Source organism: Gavialis gangeticus, unplaced genomic scaffold (genome assembly GCF_001723915.1).
Source record: "Gavialis gangeticus isolate Ggan-Ray unplaced genomic scaffold, GavGan_comp1, whole genome shotgun sequence".
Taxonomy (NCBI): Eukaryota; Metazoa; Chordata; order Crocodylia; family Gavialidae; genus Gavialis; species Gavialis gangeticus.
The window spans coordinates 5733638-5755069 of NW_017729034.1; the positions used below are offsets into that span (position 1 = coordinate 5733638).

At 45.8% G+C, this 21432-nt stretch overlaps 1 protein-coding gene across 3 annotated transcripts in view; it reads right to left on the minus strand.

Moving 5' to 3' along the window:
- The window catches only part of LSAMP (limbic system-associated membrane protein), a 552317-nt gene that overhangs the window by 83987 nt on the left and 446898 nt on the right, over nt 1-21432 (minus strand). For all 3 annotated transcript variants that reach the window (XM_019526970.1, XM_019526969.1, XM_019526968.1), the window contains exons 4-6: nt 10994-11128; nt 3296-3416; nt 931-1079 (exon numbers count right to left, since the gene is read on the minus strand). In XM_019526970.1, coding sequence (XP_019382515.1) covers nt 931-1079; nt 3296-3416; nt 10994-11128 — 405 coding nt within the window. The remainder of the gene's footprint in view (nt 1-930; nt 1080-3295; nt 3417-10993; nt 11129-21432) is intronic.

The following is a 21432-nucleotide window of genomic DNA, read 5'->3' on the forward strand; positions in this document are numbered from 1 at the left end:
CCCCCCCCCCCCCAGTTATTTCTGTGCATGTGGCCCCATTTGAATAGCTATATGCTCTTTGTTGCTATTTGTTGATGATGATCGCCAGCAAAAGAAACCACCAAGGTGGAAAATTTGGATCTAGCTCTCTATTTCAAACACTCCCAAGTTCTGGTAGGGATGGTCATTTGAAATCAGGCTTGATCCCTGATATACCTAGGAAAAGATCTACAAAACTCAGATCTTTTAAGCTGCCAGGGATTTGCATCTAGAGTCTGGGGATAAGCCTGCTTCTGGTTTTAGGGCCTGCGCTGGCTGCTGTTGAAATCTACAGAAGTACCTTCAAGAACTTCTAGTAAACTTGAGTCATTTTTATATTTCCTTGAACTTGTTTGACTGTTCACTTCTGCTCCTGCAGTCCCTGAAAAATGCAGTATGCCTCTTTACCCTATCTTGGTCTTTGCCTTTCATGGAACATCTCTTTTCCTATTTTATAGACTTCTTGCCATTTACTTCCTCCCTATTTTCAGACTCATTCATTTGGTTCTTTCCCAAGATCAACAGGGTCAACCTCTTTGAGGGAACCGTCAGGCTCCCACATTCTACCTCCTTATTAAAGGGGCGGTTAAAATAAACCATCTTAAAAATTACACACAGACAGACAGACAGACAGATAGATAATTTAAGCTACCTAATCACAGCAAGGAACGCCAATGAAAGGGTCATGGGGAGTTTGACTGTCAACCTTTGCTTATGCATTTGCATATGTTCTGCTCTGGCTATGAAATCATATGTGTCTCAGTTGAACTCCATTCCTGGTCAGAACTGGTGTTTCAGTTGAGTTTGACAGGTTAATGTTTTCCAGTCCTAGCACACTCTGGAGCATACTTACTGTACAGCAAAGACACAGACTGGTCTTTGTAGTGTTCCCCTCCCTGCTTCCATACTTACTGTAAAGGTATAGGCTGGCGTTTGTTACTCCCAGCTTGTTGACAGCCACGCAGGTATAGTTGCCATAGTGTTCTTCAGTGACATTGGCCACTGTCAGAGAGGACTCGGTCCCTGTGCTCTTGATCTCCAGGCCATTGGCACTGTTTATCCTGAGAAGCCAAGAAAAGAGATATGCCGTGTAATGTCATAACAGGGAGCAAGTTGGTTCCTGTCAGATGGGGGAAGAGGTAGATGAGAACAGGAGAGAGAAAGGAGGCAGATAAATGACCAGAGAGAAGGATGGATAGGTAAAGATGATGGGAAGCATAGGGGAGTGAAGGAAATGAAAGAAGATGAATGAAGAGTGAAAGAATAAAAAAAAATGAAAGCAGTAGATGAGGAAAAGGTGACAGAAAGAAAGGAAAGGAAAATTAAACTGTGGCAAAGGTAAAATGATACTAAGAGAGAAGGAAAAGAGGAAAGAATGGGTGAGTGAAAAAGGGGGATTTTATAATTAGCACTGGCCAAACCTTGGATACAAACACTGCATACAGTATACACTGCCTGGGAATAAGGTGGAAGTTACTGCCAAAGGCAAAAGGTAACCAAGATTCTGCTTTGAGTGGGATAAAAGTGTTTTGTATAAAATGTCATCTATTATGCTTTCACAAGCATATTTTAAAATACAAGTGTTGCTTTAGCTCGTGATACTGGTGGAGTTAAAATCCAGGATAGCAACCCCTATTTTTAAGCTAGTCAAAAGAAGCATTCAGGTGAAAAGGGTGCCTTCCTGGTAAAGGAAAGATTTGGATATCACTCCTTTAGGGTTTGGACACACGAGGCAGATCTACATGAAATGCTCACTGCACATTAGCTTAATAACCCTGCACAGTAGTGTGGCGGTTAAAAACCAAGCCATGCTAATAGCCTACTGCGCAGTGTTATTAAGCTAATGTGCAGCTAATGCGCAGTAAGGATCACAAAAAACCCCCATGAGCTGGCGCTACTGTGCAATAACTCTACTTACTGCACATATAGTTAGTACTTCATTAAGTACTAACCTAAATGTGCAGTCACTAAGACACATTAATGAATGCATAGATGCACCCACTATGCATTTACAATAGTATAATCATCCCTTCTACCAATGTAAATAAGGTGTGAGTCCTAAACAAATGTAAGTTCCAAGAATCCAGTGTAAAATCACCCTGGGGAGAATCAGAGGTAAAATGTGTATTGCAGTAGATTACTCTGATTTAAGTCTTGGGTGTTCACAGAAATCCAGGGTATAGGTGGATATTCCCTGTATGCAAGTAGGCTATTCCCTGTTCTCTGCCACCTAATGGTGAGGTACTGTCATAGCCACCTTGGCTAGGGGCAGAAATTCACATAAACTGGAATAAATGATCAGAAACCTGTTCAAATCTGTAACATAACAGAAGCTAAGTGCACATAAACTGCTTTCAAAATGGCTGGAACTGGTTTAAGATGAACCTGGATGGGTTTAGTATCAGACTTAACTGATTTAGGTTAAATTGTTTTATTCAACTTTTGTTCCAGATCTCCTCCAGATTCAAGCTAACTCACAGTCCCCCAGTATCCCAGAATGGTTTGCACCTCTCCCACAAACCATTCCTTGCGGGGTGGGTGGGCCAACCTTGGCCCAAGCAGGGAGGAGAGCTCTAGCCTGGCCCACCGCAGGCATGCGGCTGTATTTCTGGAGTCAAAAGCAAATGCCGGTTCACTTACTTACCAGTTCAATCTATGCAGCTTAGATTAACCTATAAAGATTGAATCAATTCAGCATTGGGCTTTTTGGCTGTCTGTACTTAGCCCTAGTCTGAGCAGCTATTCCCAGATGCCTACTCATTCTTCCCCTCTGGGTCTTGGTGCAATGCATACGTTATCACTGTGAATTACACTAAGGTAAACATAGCATGTATACAGGCCCTTTGACTGTTACCATTTCCTTTTCATATGCAGACAGATGGCTGCAGTGGTTCCAATCATACTGGCATGGAGGAACTTAAAGAGTACCTTCCCTTGCGTTTAGGTAGCTAGACTGTAATTACTCGGGTTGGTATTTGGTCACAGATCCAGGACCAATACCATTTCCTCCTGTGCAAGTGTCCTGGGTTGTGGAATACATAGACGTGGTCAGGACCTCATAGGAGAGAGAAGGAACCTTTGCTCCTTTTATCCCATACCAGGCAACTGGTGTGGCATTCAAATCCTGATCAGGCCTTCTTTGCTTAGCTAGTCTGACTCAATGAGATAAGATGTGAGTTTTTGTGTCTGTGATGCTTGTGTCTGGGGAGGAGAATGAGAATAGTGGCACTCTCTTGAGCAGTCAAAGGGGGAAGAAAAAGGTGGACAATGCCATTACCTAGTATCTTCTCGGTACCACTCAAAGTCAGGCGTAGGCACTGCTGATGCCTCACACTTGAGTGAGACTTGCCGTCCTGTAGCAGCTTCATTGCTCTTGGATTCTGTGATGGTCGGGGGGTCTGCAGGAAAGAAAACATGGGTTATTTCATATTCTGTCTCAGGTGTGAAAAAGCAGTGAACCTATCTGGGGGATGTCTGGCTCAAGCAACTTGTGGCTCAGGTGACAAGTGACTTGCACTGGTGTGGGACCACAGATACTGGCTGTAGGGAAGGTGACAGCTTTGGACTTCTTAAGTATAATCACTTCCTGAGTTCTTCCTGGGGCAGAGTTGTCCATGTATTAGTGCTGTGTCCATGGCACAGTGCAAATCTATATCAGAATGCATAAAGGCAAGAAGGCAATGTTAAAGTTAAATATAGAATTCATTGATTTCTTAGGAGGTGTTGGTTATAGCCACCTTGGCCTGAAGAAGAGTTTTGTGCCTGAAAGTCTGTAAAGAATTTTTTTCCAACTATTTAGTTGGTCTAATAAAAGATATCACATTTATCCAAAGAACCTTGTCTGATTTGTTAGAGCATTTCACAGGGTGTCCTTAATGCTTTGTTTGCATATATATTGTTGCATGGAGTTGTTAAAGAGCCAAAGAGGGGACAAAGACTTCATTAAGGACAAAAAAAAGCAGAGGAGGGAGGAGCATTCATTCACTAAACATGAAATCATTGTAGATATCACCACCACTTCTGACCTCAAAATGGGAGAAGCAAGGAATCAGCTTATGGTATTTGCACAGCAGAGAAGTAACTTTATGGTTTCAGACAGAAGGAATTCAATAAGAAATCAATCCCTTTGAAAATAAGAACACTTTTGAGCTATCTGGCAGTCAAGGTTCTTTGGGTAGTTCTATTGAGGTGTTCCTCCTTCAGGAAATTCAAGTCTGAAAGGTCAGGCCTAGTAAAAATTAGTCCGTGAATTCTGGAATTTCTTTGCTTTTCACCTTTCCTCGTGACTTCAGATTCCTAAGCAACACCTGCTTCATTTGAAGCCTGTGAATTGTGATCTTGACTCTTTGGAATGACTAGCCAGCCAGAAGCTGACCAGAAGCTGCAGTGCTTTACTGGGGAAAGATCTTGGTGCCAGCTAGTTATTAGATGGAGAGTCCTGAGAGTGAATATTTTAGTTGAACCAAACCCCAGGTACTCTCTGGACAGCTCCATTTCCCCTGGTTTACCACTGTTTGAATTGTTAAACAAACTTTACAAGGTAAAATGTGCTTTTCCCAATGAGCAGTTCTACCAGGTTCTTGTGGGAACTGGGAATCCAGCTGAGCTTCTGTAGCTTCATATTGAATCATAAATGCTGAAGTTCCTGCTGCTGGAACTCAGCTGACCATCTTGCTGATGCCTATGCCAAAAAAGACTTCAGACACTTGTCAGGTAGCTTCTTTGATATCTCAGAGCTAGCAGGAATGAAAATGGGATTGTGTCAGAGAAAGAAATCTGCCTGGAAGACATCTGTTTTTTAAAGCAATCAGAATTTATACAGTTTCTTTCCTGACTGTCATCCTAGTGGTATGTAGGACTTTAAGGATACTTTAATGTTCACTGGAACATAATAAATATTAATATGTGTTTGCAAATACTATCTTTCTAGGAAGGGCTGTGTGGTTCACTTAAATATTTTAACAAGGGAGGAAAAAAAAGGATCCTGTAGGGAGATATTTTCAAATATGCAGCCTGGACTTTCCTGCTCTAGCAGTATATCTTTCTGCTGTCTGCAGTAGGACAAACCATTTCTACTCCATTGAAGCCAGAGCATGAGATGAGTCATGAATCAAACCAATACTTTCCTGAAGACCTGAAAACTTCCCTGCAAGGTTTGCGCAGGCTCTAAGCATTCTGTGCTCTGATTACCAACCAAAAAGGACTCGGTCCCTCATTCCCAGAATTCTTCATATTAGCCATGCCGGACAGCTCTTTAAGAGGAACTTTCTGGGTGCGTCGCATGGCCTGAGCCTGCAATGCTATTCCAGATTGGCCGCTTTTCATATTTCATAGACATTAGGGCTGGAAGGGACCTCGGAAGATCATCAAGTCCATCCCCCAGCCCGAAGGGCAGGAAGTCAGCTGGGGTCATAGGATCCCAGCAAGACAAGCATCCAATTTTTCTAGCTAAGAAATGGCCAACCAATCAATGCTGAGTGCTGAATAAAGATTAGTTGGTTCCTGCCAAATGGGGGAAGGGATGTCCCTGAGACATCATAGAATCATGGAAAATTAGGGCTGGAAGGAACCTCAGGAGGTCATCTACTCCATCATGCCATGAAAAGCTGCAGTACTTTGGGTGAGTCCTCAAGAGGCCAATGTTATATTTAAACTTATCCTCAAAAAAGTAACTGGTCCTGGATTTATTTAAATGTATTGGCAGAGGAAGCAGGGAAGAGGGTTGCATCCTGGATTGTGCTCCCAACTCTTTATTGCTCTATGCCTCAGTTTTCCTATCTGTAAATTGAAGTGACATACTTTACAGAGGGCCTCATTATGTGAAGCACAGTCCATTGGGAGTTATAAAATGCTCTGGAAGGGACTAGTTAAGGCCAAGAAACAGATCAGTGAGTTGACACTGGCAGAACAATTTATTTGGTGTAAGACATTATTACTGCATGTGATATTTTCATAAAATAAATTACCAAGATATCTAATCATGCCAGACAATACTTCCACTTCCCACCTAGACTGCAGACTTCTCTCCAACCTTGAATATTCTGCATGCTGCCCATGCAACTCACACTGATATCAATGGCAGCTTTTCCTATCTTCTCAGCTGTCCAGCACTGCTATATCTGAGTAATAAATGCAGGGTTAGTGCAGAGTTATTCTGGACTAGGGAGATGCTTTATATCACATGGCAATGGATAAGAATGGGCATGCCGGTGAAATCTGTGCTAGGTCAGCATGGTAAAAATGCTTTCCTGTTGGACATTGACTGCCAGCAGGGATTTGGTTTGGCCTCATTATAAAGCTGGGGTTAGCTGGGCCAGATTTTGGTTCAAAATTGGGATTTGGGATCCAAAATTCAGGGATTTGGGTTCAGGGATTTAGATTTAGGTCCATCCATAAAGCAAATAACAGCTGACCTGAGACACTAACCAAGACTTGAAAGAAACCAGCACATTTTTTTCAGGTTGAAACGTGCTTGGAGTGCTCTGTCTGGAGTGGACTCCCCCTTGAATCCTGCAGTTGTGGTGTGTGTAGGGATCCTAAAGAGTCAAGCTTTCATCAGGAAGACTCTTACCAAGGTATTTCCAACCTAACATGAAACCAAGGTGAACTGGCAATTTCTCTAGAAAGTCTTCTTGGGAGATACTTGATCTGACTTGTACATCTGGGCTGGAGAAGATCCAGGGTAGATACAGTGGTGCAGACCTACCACCCTTTCAGTCAATGACACAGAAAAAGCAGCAGCCAGAGACTTTTTTTTTAAGTCCTTCTCAAATTGGGTAAGAATTCCCTGAATCCTTCCTCTTTGGCACCTTCCTTCTCTTCCCACTTCCATTCCCCACTGCTGTTGCCACTACTTCTGGCTGCCCCAAGGAGCAGGGGCAGGGGAAGAAGCAGAGCTCCAGAGTTGCTCCTGACTCCTTTAGCTGAGCTCTGGATGGAGCTGGGCTTAGGCCAAGACAGAAGAGGTTCCCTTTCCTTGCCTGGTCCCCCCTGGCAGCTCCGCAGCAGGCATGGGGGAAGGAAACCTGTCCACTGCTGCTGCTGCCACCACTGCAGCTGCTGTCTCAAGCCAAGTCTGGCTTCATCTGCAGCCCAGGTAAAGTAAAGCAGGAGCAGCTCTGGAGCCCCCACCCCATGTTGGGTCACCCCCCCCCTCAACCCCTCTTGGGTCACCTGGGGGACAGTGACAGCAGTGGGAGGGGAAGGGAGAGGGGGAAAGGAGTAGATGGGAGGGGAGGGAATGTATTGCTGAGTATGGAGAGGAAGGGAGGGAGGAGGGAAAGTTATCTGCTTGAGAGACTTAAGAAGAAATCCCTGATGCTACTCCTGCAGTGCAGTCTGCTCACCCCAGAGTAGTAAGAAGAGACTGGGAGCTGAGGTGTAGCCACCTCTGCAATGTAGGTCACTGTTCCTGCCTCCCCCTCTCCAAAATCCTGGATCCATCCATGCACCTGGGAGAGGAGTCTGACCATCTGTTGTGGCAGAGCAGGTTCTCACAAGAGTCCTTCTTCTGAAACTGGCAGCTCTCTTGAGCAAGGAAAAAAAAATCTGCTTGTTTTTACAATAATACAATGGAGTTCAGGAGCTTTGGCCTCAGGAAAAATCTTCAATCCCTGTCCAGCTATGACCTCTTAGCCAGTGATGGTAGACATTTTTCTCTGCCTACATGGACAAAAATGCTCTACTGTGGTCATTAAATAGGAAAAAAAAGTTTTCACCTTTAAAACAAAGGGAGGGGATTGGGGGATGACAGGCGTATGGCAATAAGAGAAGATAATGCATGAAATGTCCTACACATGTGCATAGAGCTATGGATACTTGGAGGCAGATGATTCATTCATTCCAAGTCTACTGCAGCAATGTAACATAGAGTTTAGAGGAACTACAGGTGGCAAGTACTCTAGTGGGACCTGTGAGGAGGATGTTTCCCCCTGGGCATCCCGAAAGGATCACACAGAAGGTCAGTGCCAGGGCAAGGTATGGAACACGGCTCTTCCAGGTTCTAGGCATGCACCTGTACCTCTGAACCATCCTTCCTCTCCTGGCAGGCAAGGATAATATCCTACAGGCTTGGGGCTCTCTCAGTCTTTTCCCCACTGTCATTCTGCCCCATTGGGCCACAGTCCTGTCCTGTGCTATTGCTCAATCTTCATATAACTGTGGTGAGTCATAAAGGACACTTTTGAGATGTAAGTGTGAGCTGACTTGGAAATGTTCCCATTGCTAGTGTCTTGAAGAATTTCAGCTTGTATGGGAAGGGACCGCTCTCACCATCCAGTAGGGATGTCAGTGGTATTTCTGCATCAGCTATAATGTGTAGGGACTCTTGATCATCTTGGCTGGGGAAGCCAAGCTTTAATTCTGAGGCTGACAAATGGCGATTAACCATTTGGTGTACTCCTGTAACATGAAGGGATGGCAAGGGAGGCTGTATTTTCATTCTGTTTGTGCAGTACCTAGAACCATGGGGACTTGGTCTATGACAGGGGAGATGTTCATGCCAAGAGAAGCCTAGTGACTTTGAGTCGAAGTATATTCCTGCAATTGTGGCTGAATGTTGTATGCTCCATTATATCTGTGATTGGCAATGTACAGACAAAGCAGCTTCCTGAGGCAATTTTTAAAAATCATTTCCCCAGCCCCCCACCAGCCTTGGGACTTACATGGCCGCTCACACTATGCAAGTGAGGAAGACAGGGGAAGTTCTATGTTGAAGTTGGGAGGGAAGGCCAAATGAACGTGATGGATTCTGTGTAGCCACCGATGGACTTTTCTTTTAATTATTATTAGATCTGGTCAGAAGTTGGAATTCCTGTTTGGGGTAATACCTGAAATTTTGACTTTTTTCCTCTTCTAAATTGCATCACATAATAATAACAAAATATAATACTATGCTGTGCCATGGTATATCCTATTATATCCTATTATGAATTGACATAGTATAATAGTCAACAGTATATGATACATTATGACACAATTTTACATCATATCATATCACATATATCATATCACATCATGAGACTGTGCTGATTGTATTGAAACAAATTCTGAATTGACATATCCATTTCTGACACGAAAATATATTATTCTGGAAAGTTTCTACTAGTTCCAATTGCTTTCATTTGTGCTAAATTAATTCCTTTTGATGCATACATTTATTCATTTAGGATAATAAAATGATTTGCTTAGGCATGTGCCTCCACATGGCAACGGATTGTTTATAGATATTTCCCCCAAATGGTATTCTTTATTAAACAATTCTAAAAACAATGCAAGCTGTGGAGATGAGAAGTTACAATGTACGATGCATTTAAATGTGGCTCCCACATTTGAAAGCCAGGAGAGATAGCCAGGTAAATCTGCTGGGGTTGTGCTTTTTTGGGGGGGGTGGTGGTTGGTAGGGGGGCCTCTACATATTACTTTAACTGGTTAATTGTGCAATTAATTTACAGTAGCAACATGTGCAAAAAAATTTTTATCAGGCCATGAAAAGATCCATCCAGCTTTAAAGTTAGAGCTGGAAAATGTGTAATAACTTCATAGCTGTTTTTTATCCAGCTTTAATTTGCACTTGGGGCACTACCATGGCTGTATATTCTGCCAGCTGTGGGACTTTCAGCTGCAGAAGCTTGCTACTTGCCAATGCAGTGGGAGCCTTGGATGGCTATTCCAAGCTCCCCCTACACTGGCAATAAGGCATGATAGGATCTGATGTTGGATCCCACAATCACACCTGTCATGCATGTGTGGCATGGCAGGAGCCATGACTGTGTAGATTGTACATTGGATCCTAGCATGCCTTTACCTGAACATCTAGAGAAGCCCTTACAGAGTCACTAGGGTGCAGACATAAAGGATATGTCTACATGACATGATGCAGTGTGCAAATTCCTGTGCTAGTTCTAAACAAGAAACAGGGTAAATTATCGCATGCTGAGATCTGTGTTGCTGCAGCTAGCCTGCTTTAGGTACCTGCATTAGCTCGTTTAAAGCCAGCTCAGACATCTGTGCGCCACACTGTAAATTACAGTGTAGACACATCCAATAAGTGTCATCCAAGACACGCAACAGAGCACAAGAGACAACTAACCACACAGACTAAGAGAAGGAAGAACATCTAGAATTACATGTTAAGTACTATGCCATATCACTTTATAATATCACCATGGATGGATCTGAGTCACAGGCCAAACTATCCCATGAGCAAGGGTAGTGTGTTCCCAGTCAGTAACTGCTTATGAACCATTGGGCACATGGGCACGAACCACACGTTAAGTTAATCATGCCCCTAAACGATGACAGCCAGTAGAATAACTGTGCTGCAGACAGACACTTAACTATTTTCTTTGTGTGTGTAGGGTCTGTGTTGGGGTACTTTATGTGAGAAAGGGTAAGGTGAAGCACACCCATCCTATCCCATTATTCATGGACACCATTTATCCTCATGCCCCCAGCAACCAAATATATAAGTGAGACCTGAATAGGCCCTTTAGTAGAATGGGTTTCAGCTTATGCAAGGATGCTGAATTAGTTTAAAGAAAAGTTTAAGTAAGTTTAATGGAGTCAAGTTTACACTTCACACCTCACTCCTAAATCTGGCTCTTGATAATTTCTCTACCCCTGGCTTTTTGTGAAAGCTTCTTTTCACAGTATGGTTCTCCTGAACATTAGTCACTAAAGCCTCTTCTCTAGTAAGAAAAGATAGGAACCCTCACAGACACTCTTTCTACATTGGTCACTAAGTCAAAGGAAGTCTTGTTGCCTTGGGTGGGTCTCCCTTTGATTTCAGTGTAACCCGTGCAGGTCTATCCAAGGGCAGAAGTGTCCCTCTTATCTCCTTTGAACAGAATCAGGGCTCAGGGCTTGGGATGTCAGCATTATTTTCAATCAGATATGACAACTTCTCTTCCTCCTGCTGCCATCATCTGTTCACTGCCACCTCCCCTTGCCCCCAGCATGGTGGCAATGTACTCACAGTTCACAATGACCCGGACTTGCTTGACATCTGCGGAAGAGACCTCATTGGCAGCTTTGCATTCGTACTTGCCCGACTGCTCCCGCGTGATCCCGAGTATCTCCAGGTACTCTTCCTCACCTTCAAATTCTTTGCCTGAGAAAAGGAAAATATATCACAGGATCTGGTTAGGGGCATGGATTTGGATGGTTACATCATCTGAGTAACTGTTAGACAAGGATCCATGAGCCAATGATGGGCCAGAGGTATTTGAAAACTCTCTCAGTCACCATAGCATGAGAGACCTGATTTTATTCCACCTATTGGGCATCTATGTGTGATCCTCTTCCACCAAAGGAACATTAATGTGCCTACTTTTTAACCTGATATCATGTTAATCTTCAGGCTAAGTCACAGGGAACACTGATTGGGAAGAGGGACCTCACCACCTGCTGCATAAACTGTTTTTTAGGGACTACAGCAGGGTGGAATGGAATCACACATAAACACCTAATAAGTGAAAGTGGCTTTGGTCCTTAGTGGCTTATTTTTAAACAAAAACTCAGATTCTAAAGCACCTAAAGGAATGGTGCAAGAAGCAACAACAGGCTGTGCAGCACATACTGGCCCAAATGGGGCCTTGGGGCTGGATGAAATGCCATCATAGGAGCAAAAACCTCAACATGCAAGGGCAGAGTGGGCATGTCTATCCTGTGTCTTGAAATAGACTCACCCCCAGAATACCCTGCCTACCCACTCCTGTTTGTATGTTTCCAAAGCTGGAAATGTGACAGTAAGATCACTCTGAGAATGTCTTCAGTAACTGTTTTCAGGTACGCTAGAGACCAACATCTTAAGAGTTAATTGCTGGGGGAGAGCAGTGGAGGGAGGGAGGGGGAGTGTGCAGCACTGGGTCCACCAGTGCATTTCTTGGTTTGGAGCATGACAGCAAGAGTAGATGGTAGGGCATGCTGGGAATGTCCTGATCAGCACATATTGGGGACACGGTATGGATATAACATCGAGTCCAACAAGCTGGTTGTTTAATGCTACTAGTTAGCTGAATTGTAATTGGTTCTGTGTTAGCTAAGGTTCTCATGAGCTGTGGCATATTGTACCTTGCAGTCCATAGGCTAGAAACAGTCATGACAATCTTTCTTTGGTTTTGGAAAATGGAAACTTCCAAACCAAAGTGTGACTGATCAGAATAAGCTACAGGTAAACACCTCCACATTGAGAGGAACTGAACTCCAGAATGTATCATTTGATTCACAGAAACCAATAATCACTACAAACCCCGGTTCTGATGTATTGATAAAAATGACATGTTTAAATCACACTCAAAACACTGCTCTAAAAACTGGGATATAGAAGAAGCGCATGGTTAGAGCCAGGCACTGTGTGTCAGGTGATAGGAATTCTGTCTTTGGCCAAGCCATTGTTTCATTATGACTAGGGACAGATATTACACACAAACCAGCTTAAGTGATCAGAAACTGGTTTAAACCTGTAACAGAATGCAAGTTCAGTGCACACAAACCAGTTTCAAAATGGCCGAAACTAGTTTAAGATAAACCTGGTTGAATGTCGTATCAGACATAACTGATTTGAGTCAAACCTGTTTATGCAATGTCTGTCCCAGACCCCTTCCTCATTTAAGGTAAACCAGAGTCCCCCAGCATCCCAGATGCTTTGCAGCCCTGGCTGTGCTGTCTGCTCCAGAGAAGAGGGCTGACGCTGCCCTCTGCTCCCTAGCCAGAGCTCCGTCAAAGACTGCAGGCACAGCAGGGTCTGCCTGGCTTCCCCTTGCCCCTCCCCACCTCCCCACTGCTCACAGCTCAAGCAGAGATCCCTCCCATCTTCCACAGTGCAGACCCCCAGCCCCATAGACCCTAGGCATGTGGTATGCTAGCTAATGCTGAGAGGTGTCTGTGTGTGGGTGTTTCCAATTTTCCTGGGACTGGCAGATGGAACAGTGTTGGCTTAGGGCTCTTTGGAGCTAATCAACAGGTCGGCTAGTAATGTCCCACCCTTCCTTACTTGGAAAAAGCTGTTTGAGAAAAGCTTGAACTAATGAAAGAGGCTTTTGTTTTGTTGATAGGCTGATAAATGCTCTGTTATCAGCCCCCTGCTGGCTCCCTCGCCTGTCAGGTTTGCAGACAGTATGAGGAAGCAGGGAGAAGGAGATTGAAAAGCTCATTATCATCAACAGATGCATGCATTGCATACCCCACCTTTGCCTCAGGGTGCTAATCAGGGGGATGGGGTCTGGCAACACTTCTGCCCTTGAGCAGTGAGTGGGAAAAGCCTGGGACAGTGCAGACAGGGTGAGGGTTTACACCCCTCTCTAATCAGAGCATCCTGCCGGGGCCTGGCCATGCCCCCCCTCAGCTCAGCACTGTAGAAAGGAAGGGAGGGCTGCTCTAGTGCTGCCCCCTCCACCCACCTGGCTTCTAGCCTGAGCCACTGCAAGCACATGCCTACATTTCTTCAGTTCAGAGGTCTGTGTGGTTGTCTGTATGGTTATAAACCGGTTCAACCTAGGCAAGTTAGACTAACCTGCAAAGATTGAATCAATTCAGGCTCAGGCTTTCTGAACGTCTGTCCCTAGCCTATGTGACCCTGGGTGAATCATTCCACTGCTTCATGATTCATGTTCTCCTTCTGTGAACTGTGGCTAATAATGCCTCCCTTTGACCCCAGCAAAAGAGTTTGTGTTCACTGTATGCTCTGCACACTGAGGTTCCTGTGGGGAGGGTGCAATAGAAGCATAAGGATTAGCCTATTCACACAACTTCTCCAGAAATTAATACACAACTCTTTCTTGAAGGACAGTGAGGTGGTGATAGGCAGCATTGCAATGGGAAAGAATTCTCCCACCTGAGCAGGGCACCAGCACTGCAGAAGAGTTTGCAAAATGAATATCATAGGCAAAGAATATCACAGGTCCAACCTTATTTCTACATCCCAAAGACCATATTCTCAGAAGTCCTCAACACCCAATAACTCCAACATAGAGACTTGAGTGGCCAGAATTTCAATGAAACACAGCATTCCCAAGATATTTTTGTTCTTGATGGTGGGTGGTGATTGCAGAGTACTTTTGAAATTTCAGCCACTTCATCTACATGCCTGAATGGGCCAAAGTGCTTTAGAAGCCTCATCCACAAGTTGCTGAATACAGTTCAAATCCTGTCTATGCGGACAGGGCTCTAATGTCTGGTTCACAAGTACTTGAATGGCAAAGACCAATCTCAGGAGCAGTACTCGCTGGAGAGACAGCATCACCCCAGTGCAGAGGCCCAAGTCTTCTGTGATATATTCACCAAAGTATGTTAACCAGTCAGACTGGCCAAGCTCAATGAAGAAGTAGAGTGCCAGCCAGATCCTATTTGTCTGGCATCAGGGAGAAGAATGCTGCGGACTGATAAGTCTCTTCAGAATTTTATCCCTTGCACTTCACTTTTAACTGATTGGCAGCCTGCAAACCCACCCCATAGGGAAAACAATCCCCATACTTGGATCTCTTACTCTGCCCACTGGAAATGGAATCCTCCAAAGTGAACAAGCTGAGATGTGCAAAACCAGGAACTCTATCCAATCCTGGCTGGATTTTGGAGGCCTTGGAATCAAAATACTCTGTCTCAAGCCAGTCTCTGCTTTTCTGGAGGCCTGGCATTTTATTTTCAGGCCACACTGCCACTGCTGCTGAAGGAATGAGGCCTCTAATGGATGACCTGCTTTGTGCCGGTGATGTCCTTCACTAGGCAAAGAGGACAAGCAGTCTCCTCACACAAACCCCAGTTGTGCATTGAAAACTTTCAGTGGAAAGAAATGTGGGGTGGGATTTCTACTAATGCTTAGCATGGGCCTAATTCTGCTCAATGGGACAGGAAGGCATTGATAGTGCTCTTATCTCACCTACTCTTCAGCAAGTTGCAAGTGTTTTTCCTGAAAAAGGTGCTTTGTGGCTATGGTGAGTGAGACAGATTGGAAAAAGAAGTGCTTTTGGTACTTTTGGAATAACTACTTTCTTGCAAGCACAGGAGACTGGACCCAGGGGCCCAGGATGCCTCTTGCAATTTTATAAACTCAGAGAAATAACAGGGCAGCTTGGCATCCTGGAAAGCAGTAGTGCACAGGGTAGTGGCAACTCCCAGCTGCTGACAATGCTGGCAGAGCCAACCAGCAGCAGTAGTGCCTGTTATTTCCAATGCCTCCCTGCCCCAGTCACCCCACATTAGTTACATTACATACACCTTTGAATGGGGGTTTAACCATTGGATTCAATGGGAATGGTGCAAAGTGCTTTTGATAATCGAACCTAATTTAACTTTTCCATGACAGCTCTCACTCCCTTTGTTACAGCACTCCCAGCTGGAAGGTGACGTGCAGGGAAAAGTAATCAGTCACCAGAAAAAAAAATATTAACAAATGGAAGGTTAAAAACTAATTTCCTCTACTTTGCAAACAATTTGCCTTGGTGTTGTCTTGTTTGCATAGAGGCTTTATTCTAAGGAGGACCCTCTTCTTGTGTGAGGTGATAGAGGAGTTCCTGACGAGTTCCCAAGAGGTTCCTATCAAAAATGGGCTGCCAATTGGAGCTGAAGGCTGGGGGTGACTTCCCAGGGCCGCTTCTCTGGATGCTGCTAAATCTGCCTGTGAGGAGGACATATCCCTGCAGCTCAGAAAAAAATACTCTGGGGACATGAATACTTTCCTAAATTTCCCAGAGGAAGAGATTTCTGGGCACCTCACAGTATCTTGACATACACACACACAATGAGCTCCACATCCTCTCCAGCAAGAATGCTCTCAGGAACAATGTATAGGTTTCCCTCGATTTATACGGGTACTGCATATGCGAATTCGCTCTTATGCAATGACCCTTTTTATATCCAAAATTTATTATATGCGAGGCAAATTCTCTCTTATGCGATCAGCATAGGCACCACCCCTCTCAAGCAGGTAACTCTGTAGGGGGAGGGGAAGGGGCTTTGGGGCTGGGGCCCCACTCAGCCCAGCCCCTGCTGCAGCTGCCCTGGGAGCGGCCGATGCCAGATGCCTGCAGCCGCTGGGCTGCACCATGCCCTGAACCCACCGGGGCGCCGCTTGTCCCCACTCACCCCAGCCCCTGGGCTGTGCTGTGCCATAGTGCAGGCAGGTGGTGTTGACTGCTCCTAGGTCTGCTCCATCAGGAGCTGGAGTGAGTGGGGACAAGCAGAGCCCCAGGGGGTTCGGGGCACGGTGCAGCCCAGTCGCTGCAGGCAGCTGGGGCTGGCTGCTCCTGGGGCCGCTGCAGCTGGGGCTGGGGTGAGTGGGGACAAGTGGAGGCCCGGGGCTGCAGCAGGGAACAAAGCAGAGGGAACTGTTAGCGGGTGCCAGGTGTGGGACGGGGAGGTGCAGCTCTTGCTGCTGTGCACACCGTGGGAGGGCTGTGAGCTGGGGGGCTGCGCTGGGCTCTTCCCAGTGCTCGGGGTGGGCAGCAGCACTGGAAGGGGGGATGCTGCCATCCCAAAATTTGCTGTAGCCTCCCCATACTGCCCTTCCAGTGCTGCCGCCAAGCGCCAGGAAGAGCCTGGTGCCGCCTGCAGCGGCAGCCTGCTCTTGTGCCGCATGCAGATCCAGGAGCACACACCTCGTACCCACTCACAATTCCCTCTGCTTCACTCCCTGCTGCAGCCCTGGGAGTGGCGGACGCATTGCGCCGCACCCTTCCTCCCCCTAGTCCCAGCCTAACTCCCTCTCTCCCTCACCACTGTGGGACTGTATCCCTATTTCTTACATTGTAAACTGGGTTCCCTTTATGTGAATTAGATTTATGTGCAGCTTTCCGGGAATGCATGTACCGCATAAATCGAGGGAAACCTGTATCAAACTTTTCAGCACAGAGTAGATGAGTAGTCAATTTGCCCAGAAGACCTGTCTGGTAAAGTATTTTTGTTTAACCAGTAGAACAAAGGAACAGATCAACCTAGCCCCTCTTTCTTCCCACCACTCCCTCCCCCATTTTAGGATGCCTCCCTTTCCCCCTCCATGACACAAGATTTTGTTCTCCAGATTATCTCCCTCTATCTAGATTAAGTCCCTAAATGCCAGTGATTTGCTCCATGCATTCAGTTACTCTGAACTGCAACCCAAACCCATCCTTCCTGACTGCAGCCATGCACTCTACAGGGGCAGCAATTTTTCAAACTGCACATCCACAACAGAAGGTGTGGTGATATCACAGCCATGAGAGGGCAAAGCCTGGCATAGTCACAGAATGTCAGGTTCTGGTATCTTGGCCAGCCTTGTAGAGCTGGTGCTGCACCCTAGCAACCGGATAAGGTGGGCACTATTAGCTCCAGCTGAAATGGGTCAGTGGAGAGTCCCCATTAGGGTAGGTCTACACCCTGGCAACAGCAAGCTTAGTCATGCTGCAGATGCAATGTCTCCCATTCCAAGCAGCTGCTCTTGAGCATCCCAGAACTTCAAGTCTTGAGCATGGCACCAGAGACATCCTCACTGCCTCACTGGGGTTGCTGAGCAGAGTGGATGTGTGTGGGCAAGGCTTATTTCCTTGGAGGCATGACTAAGCTTTTTGCCAGCACAGTGTAAATATGCCATCTGAGACAGAAGGGGCTAAAGGGCAGGGGCATTCATTGGAGAGGCAGCATATCTGGATGTGGTCAAGTCTGGGTGCAAACACCAGCAGGAATGTTACCTTTGTCACTGTGTGGGTAAGTGGGGGCCAAACTTTCTGACTGGTGTGCCACAAATTAGGTCCCACACCTTCCCCAAGGTCACTCAGAAACCCTTCTACCCCTGATCTGCTGCTCTGCTTTCTGCTTCCTGCCCTATCTGCTGCTGTGTTGCTTGCCCCTTCCCCAACCCACTGTGTGCCACAGATAAAGGCTGCCTTTAACACTTGTGACACATGTGCTGCAAGTTAGCTGCTGTTGGTGTAGGTCATCAACATAAGTTGATGGGCAAACATGGACAGTCCCCCTTGCTAAGGGATGGCAGCGTGCAGACTCTAGTAGGTGGAAGGGTGGGTATGCTACCTGCTTATGGCCACCCAGCCTATTGCCCTTAGCTCAGGATGGCTCCTTACAAGTGCCTCCTCCCCATTGAGTCCAGTGAGGCTAAGAATTTTCTCCAGATTCTACCAATTTTTGTCTGGCTCAGATTTAAATCATCCCAGGAATGGGGCTTCCACTGCATCCTTTGCAGAAACAGTTCCACAGACAACACAGTTAGCTTTAAACAGTTCTCCCCTACCTCCTAGCTACGTCCCCACCTATAACCCCCAGAAACTCCTGCCCCTTGGGGCTTATCCCCTTCATGTTCTCCAAGACAGATGGCTTATTATCACAGCCCCCTTGAATATTGCTTAGCCAGGCTGTACATATGCTGTAGCTCTTTTCATCCATCCTCATAAATGAGGAGCAGGAGCTTCCTGATCTGGAGGATGGAGATAGGGAGTAGGGGGACCAGCAGGCTTAACAATCAAACCAACAGGGAACAATCCAAAGCAGAGAGTGCCAAGGGCCTACAGTTGCCGGGAGCTGGTGGAGGCTGTTCTGCACAGGTATCCGCTGCAGATAGCTTTGGTGTGTGGAAGAAGCAGCCTTTGAAGGCATTCTTGCCTCAGCCAGGTTCGCCGTCCCTTTGCTTCCTAACAGCACTTGCTAGAGTAGCTGGCAACAAAAACCACCCCCACCTCCCCAGCATTAGCCTGACTGCAAACATGCCTCCACAGCTGCATGAGTCCACATGCACACTCCCCAAAGTACAAATTATATACAGGGTGCGAGACCCATACACTCCTAAGTCCACTTACACACCAAGAAACACTAATATACAACCCCTTCCAGTCACATATACAACCCTTCCAACCGCCACAGCACAACATCACATACATCCTCACAGCATCCCTCCCTCACATATTTATACATATGCATATCCTACTTATTCTCCCCCAGCTCTTCCTTTCTATACATTTATTATCCAGACATACAAACATAGAAACCCACGCTCACATTTTGTATTCACAGAACATCCAGTCAACAGCAGCAATGGAAGTGTGTTCAGCTGTGTGCTTGAACAGTTTGATCTTTACTCATCATATACTGTACCCTCCAGTTTCCAAAGAGTGTGCTACCTGCAGAGACCAGCAACCATTTTGTGCTCAGTGCTAGGCTGTCCAGGGGGAGTCACAAACCCTGTACTCTCTCTTGTATAGCCTTGACTGTAGTGCTTTTGTTTTATTGTGTTGTGTTCTCAAAATGAAATAAAGTTCACACTCACTGAAGGTATCTGTTTGCATTGGGTGTATGGCAAAACGGATCAGAAATCCTATTTTTTGTTTGTTTTCTTCAGTACCTCTTTGTAGTTGTGAGGAAGGGAGACCAGAAAGAGCTGTGGGACCATGTCAGGCCCTTCTGTCTAAAAAAGATGCCAGGGAATAAAAAGATTGCAAATCAATAGATGCCATTTGAAGTTTTTTTGTGGAAACTTCTCATGCTGAATGGAGGTTTTTTGTTCTCTCTGCACTTTTCATTTATCAGTAAGGTCTTGCTCACCTAACTCCTTTCTTCCCTGTGCACCTTACCTTCCCTAGGAACATACTTCTGAAAAACAAAAATAGCTAAGGGAGTCTTTGACACCATTTTCTTGCATTACCTCCAGCTGGGATTCTTTTTTTTTTTTCATTTGAAACTTTGAAGCTTTCGTTTAACAGCCCTCATCTCCTCACCCACCACAGATTCTTCTGAGCTTGGCATTTTTATCTGTCCCCTAGTTGAAGAGACTTGTTTTCAGTAAAGAGATCAGTGGAAAGTAGCAGATGGTAGATGGTGAAAAGGAAGGCACGTGCTGTAATGCTATGAGGAAGAGGAAAGACAGAAAACAAGCACAGCATGGCAGGTGGGGGCTAGGAGGGAAGTAGAAGATGGTGATGGAAATGGATGGAGGAGGAGAAAGGAGTGAGTAGGGAAGGGAAGGGGAAAAGAAAAGATTAAGAGGGGGGAGGGCAGCTGGGAGAGAAATGATGACAAAAAGGGAGGTTGGGAAAGTGAAAGGTTCAGAGATGGAAGGAGAAAAATGGAGACAGGTTGCTGAGAGAGAGAAATGTACCAAGATAGAGAATGAGTGAGAAGGATGGAGGAGGAGACAGTGACAGACAGAGATGGAAAGAGGGAAACATGTACTACACAGCAATTCAGAGTGCACTTTTGTGGAAAGGGAACAGTAAAATATCAACTGCTGGAGGGGTAGCAACAGAGGGGTCAAATGCACTGTGGCAAAAATTGCTCTCCTTAAGCAATGAGGCACAATGGGGTGTTTATTGTTTAAACTGGCCTCATGCCTCTCATACCCCTAGGTCCGTTGCTGTTGCACAGAAACCAGAGAGACTAGCACAGTGCCAGCAAAGACTCCAGTCTGGCTCTGGCTTTGCAGATGAGAATGAACCAGACCAAGAGGAAAAACCCTGGCAATGATTTTCTCTGGCCTTCACAGGGACTAGGCTTATCACTCATCATGTTTTCTTTCTCCCTGTGCACAGAGTCAGCTACTGTGGTTCTGGATGGGGTCTTAGTGTGAGGAGTGCCCCTGCTTCTCTGGGCTGGTGCTCACTAGCTTGAGTTGATTGCCTGGAGATCTTTCTTGAGGGATTCTCTCTAAATCTCTCCCCATCTGGCACTTCAGTCAAACCTTCTTGGCTGTACGGAACATATTCCGGTTGAATTACAGGACATGGTGGGTGCTTATGACAGGGATTAGCACTGACAGAAGGAGCAGTAAGGAAGATCCACTGAATGTTAGTTCACCAGTTAGGCTTGAGAGGCAACAGGACATGCATGGTATGTCTGACATGTTTGACTGGACACTGCCAGTTCGGTAATATGAAAACATGCCATCATCCAGCCCGCAGATGTACACCCAGCTTTTCAGGTACCAAACTCATTCAGACACATGAGACACTAACTACCCATTATAACAGCCACCAGTGGGTGGCAGGATGCAGCAATTCCTCCTTTGAGATGCCAGTCAACTTTCAGTAAATTCTGAGGCTTCCAAAGAATTGCTGTTTGAATGACTGGAAATTTTGAAGCACAGTGCAGGGCAAGCTCCACCCCATCAAATACAAACTCAGCAAACCTCATAGCTAGAAAGAACAGAAGCTACCAGCTGAAATGCATGCAGGATAGCCTCTTCATCAGCACCCCTGACAGAGATGTCTTCTAAATAAAAGGAGGTTATGGGCCAGTTTTAGCAGCAACAGGACTCACAGGTTCCCTGAACAGCCCATCTCTCTTTAATAAATGGCCACTACCTGGCACTATGATCATTGATCACCTACGTACTTGATCAGCAGAGGGCAGTATTGCAATAGGCAAAAACCATCAGAGTGAGAAGTGTGTGTGTGTGTGTGCGCACACGTGCATGTGTGTATGTGTGAAAACGGGGGGGGG